The following is a 2,852-nucleotide window of genomic DNA, read 5'->3' as shown; positions in this document are numbered from 1 at the left end:
GGGGGGGGGGGGGGGTGAGATAAAACTATTATCTTGTCATACTATATTTATAAAATAAAATAATGAGATACTGTTCCTATCATCTTTTCCATTAAGCTTTCTTTATTATTATTATTTGCATTAGAGTGGCACCTAACATCCCAAATTATGTTCAGGGCTTCATTCTACACTTCTATCTATGTGTACAGTAGGACACAGTCCCTGTTCCAAAGAGATAAACTCTGATGCAGCCAGGACTGAGGTCTGATCTGCACTACAAAGTTTTGCTCACATAGATATAATAACTAGGGGTATGATAAGATAGCAGATACCCTTGAGAAGTTAAATATGGTGGCAAAGCCCCCAGTCTACATGCAACTCCACTGACAAAAAGAGGGCATTTGCCACAATTCAGTTTCTGTTGTTGGAGACAGTATAACTACATGAGTAGAAACAAGCCTCTGTCTGCATACACTGCATCTCCAGCCTCTGACAACACAGATGCACCAGTAGTGGCAGTAGCTCTGTAAGGTAGACTGACCCTCAATTTTGGATTTTCTGCACTGTGTAAATTAAGAATATGTTTGACTATTTGCAAGACTGGATCCTACATAGGCAAGAGAAGAAGTAAAAGAAAAACTATCACTTGTGTTTCACAGAGGGGGAGACTGAGGCAGAGAAAGACTGACTTGCTTATATTCACAAAGGCAGGTGACAGGTCACAACTGTTGTTGCTTATCACACTGCCCATAAACTTCTTTTTCTCCACTTAAGTGCATGATGCCTTTTGTCTCATCATTACATTGTAAATTCTTTGGTGCTTGGGGTGACCTTTTTGGTTACCTGTTTGTCAGGAACCTAGTACCACAAGGGTCTCTACATACAAACTAGTGGTGCACAGTAGTGCCAAGAACTGCATTCCCTTAACCCCAGTCCAATATCTCAATTACAAGGCAATTCTTCCTTGTTTATCTGAATGTGTTTTAAAAACATAGGTTTTTAAAATACCAACAATTGATCTCCTTCATTCTTCTGCTCATTATCTTGTAAAGTTCAATAGCAGAGAGCTGGAGCAGGTGCCCATAGGTAGGTCAAAGGTTCTATATCTGCTGGGGGGGGGGAATCACCTGTCTCTGTTTTCACCTTTAGACAAATACCAATTCCTCTACTATTCAGGAGAAAAGTGAGAACTGGAATACCTGGGCTACCTGTCCAGTCATATGAAAGACTATATTGTATGTTGGGGCATGGTATAAGGATTCAAAACCCGCTGAATTGGGAACACAAGAGGAACTGCTGTATGGCAAACAGCATGACTGTATCATAACTGAGTTTATTTCGTGCCTTTTACACAAACTCCAAATTGTAACCTATGTTTGCCATGGGGGAAGGGGGCAGGGTTTTTTTTGAGGGACAGAGAAAAATTTAAAAAGGCGGAAACAACAATATTAAGCCCCCGGCTAAACAAAACCTTGGCTGGGAAGATCTAGTCGGGGATGGCTCTGCTTTCAGCAGGAGGCCAACCTAGATGCCCTCCCGAGGTCCCTTGCAGCCCTCATCTTCTATGACAAGGCTGACACAACCGCCCAGTGCAGGAGCTCTGTGTAGCATTTTAAAACATGCCTCTTAATGCTTACAGGAGGGAAGAAATGGTACAAAATAAGAGGCCTAAATAAAACAACACACGCTCCCCACACAAGCCAGTGCTTACAGGGGTGGCATCATGTGGCCCCGGGGCCAGGTGAGGAATGGCCGGGCCCCGCAGCTGCCCTTGCCCCCCCAACACAAGCCACCTTGCAAGGAGGGGCTGGGCCGCGGCCCGCGGGGAAAGCCCCTTCCCGCGCCCGGGAAGCCCCCGCAGCCAGGCGGGGCCGCCGCCTCCTCCCGCCCGGGCCCGGGCCGCCAATGGCGCCGCGGCACAAAGGGGAGAGGGGCCGCGCGGGGACTCACCCGGTCGATGGTGCCGGGCAGCAGGCGGTCGAGCAGGCGACACAGCACCACGCCGTCCTTGAGCGACGCCTGCAGAAAGCCCTCGGGGTCCGCGATGCTCTTCTTGGGCGACTCCAGCACGCCCAGGGTGATGAGCCACGTTACGGTCTGCTCGGCCGAGCTCATGGCTGCGGCCGCCCCGCGCCCTTCACATAGGAGCGGCGCGGGCTGCAGGAGCCGCCTTCCCCTGCTCCTGCTCCTGCTCCTGCTCCTGTCCCTGCCCTTCCCCTTCCCCTTCCCCGCGCGGATGTAGCGGGCGACGCCCCGCGCGGCAGCGCCGGGAGCTCCCGCTCTGCTCGGCTCGGCCCGGCCCGGCCCCCACGTGACGCCGCTGGCGGCTGCGGTCCCCTCGCGTCCGCGGCCCGGGCGTAGGGAGCCCGCGGGCCAGGGAGGGCTGCGCCGCGCGTGTCACACGCGTGCCCTTCGCATGTCGCCGGGCGGCGCGCGAACAAAGAGCGGGCGGGATCTCCCTCTCTCTCACACACACACGCACACGCACAGGGGATACTCGGGCAGGCACCATCTGGAAGAGCATTTAAATCTCCTCCCCCTGCAGCCCCGCTGGGGGCCCAGATGCGGTCTCCGCTCGGGTCTGCACAGCCTCTTGTGCCCCAAAGGGTGGGGTCAGCGTCTGCTCAGGTGACTTGGAGATGTGCTCCCTCTGCCTCGAGGGATACCGTTACTCAAGTTCGTCTATGGAGGCGTCCATCTTCCTTGCCTTATGTCAGCAGACCCTCTCCTCACCCCTCAGCAACCCAGGAATCCCTTGAATTCAATATGCAGCCAGGCAAATTGTGCGGCAGTCTTTCCAGACTAGATTTGCTCCACCTTGAGTTTGCCCTGTGTCAAGTACAGGTTTCCCTCACTTTATGCTACACCTGCGT

General features: G+C 53.0%; 1 protein-coding gene across 3 annotated transcripts in view; it reads right to left on the bottom strand.

Annotated features, from left to right (window-relative positions):
* The window catches only part of ARHGEF7 (Rho guanine nucleotide exchange factor 7), a 264,001-nt gene extending 261,829 nt beyond the window's left edge, over positions 1–2,172 (bottom strand). For 2 of the 3 annotated variants that reach the window (XR_002098888.1, XM_019524330.1), the window contains exon 1: positions 1,930–2,169. Coding sequence is in view for 2 of the 3 variants with exons in the window: in XM_019524330.1 (XP_019379875.1) it covers positions 1,930–2,094 (165 nt within the window). In the remaining variant the exon portion in view is untranslated. Of the gene's footprint in view, positions 1–1,929 lie in introns of all 3 variants that reach the window. The other variant, XM_019524331.1, reaches the window with a different exon arrangement.
* Positions 2,173–2,852: the final 680 nt, after the last annotated feature.

The sequence above is a fragment of the Gavialis gangeticus genome, unplaced genomic scaffold (assembly GCF_001723915.1).
Source record: "Gavialis gangeticus isolate Ggan-Ray unplaced genomic scaffold, GavGan_comp1, whole genome shotgun sequence".
Taxonomy (NCBI): Eukaryota; Metazoa; Chordata; order Crocodylia; family Gavialidae; genus Gavialis; species Gavialis gangeticus.
This window is presented reverse-complemented; position numbering and strand designations above follow the sequence as displayed.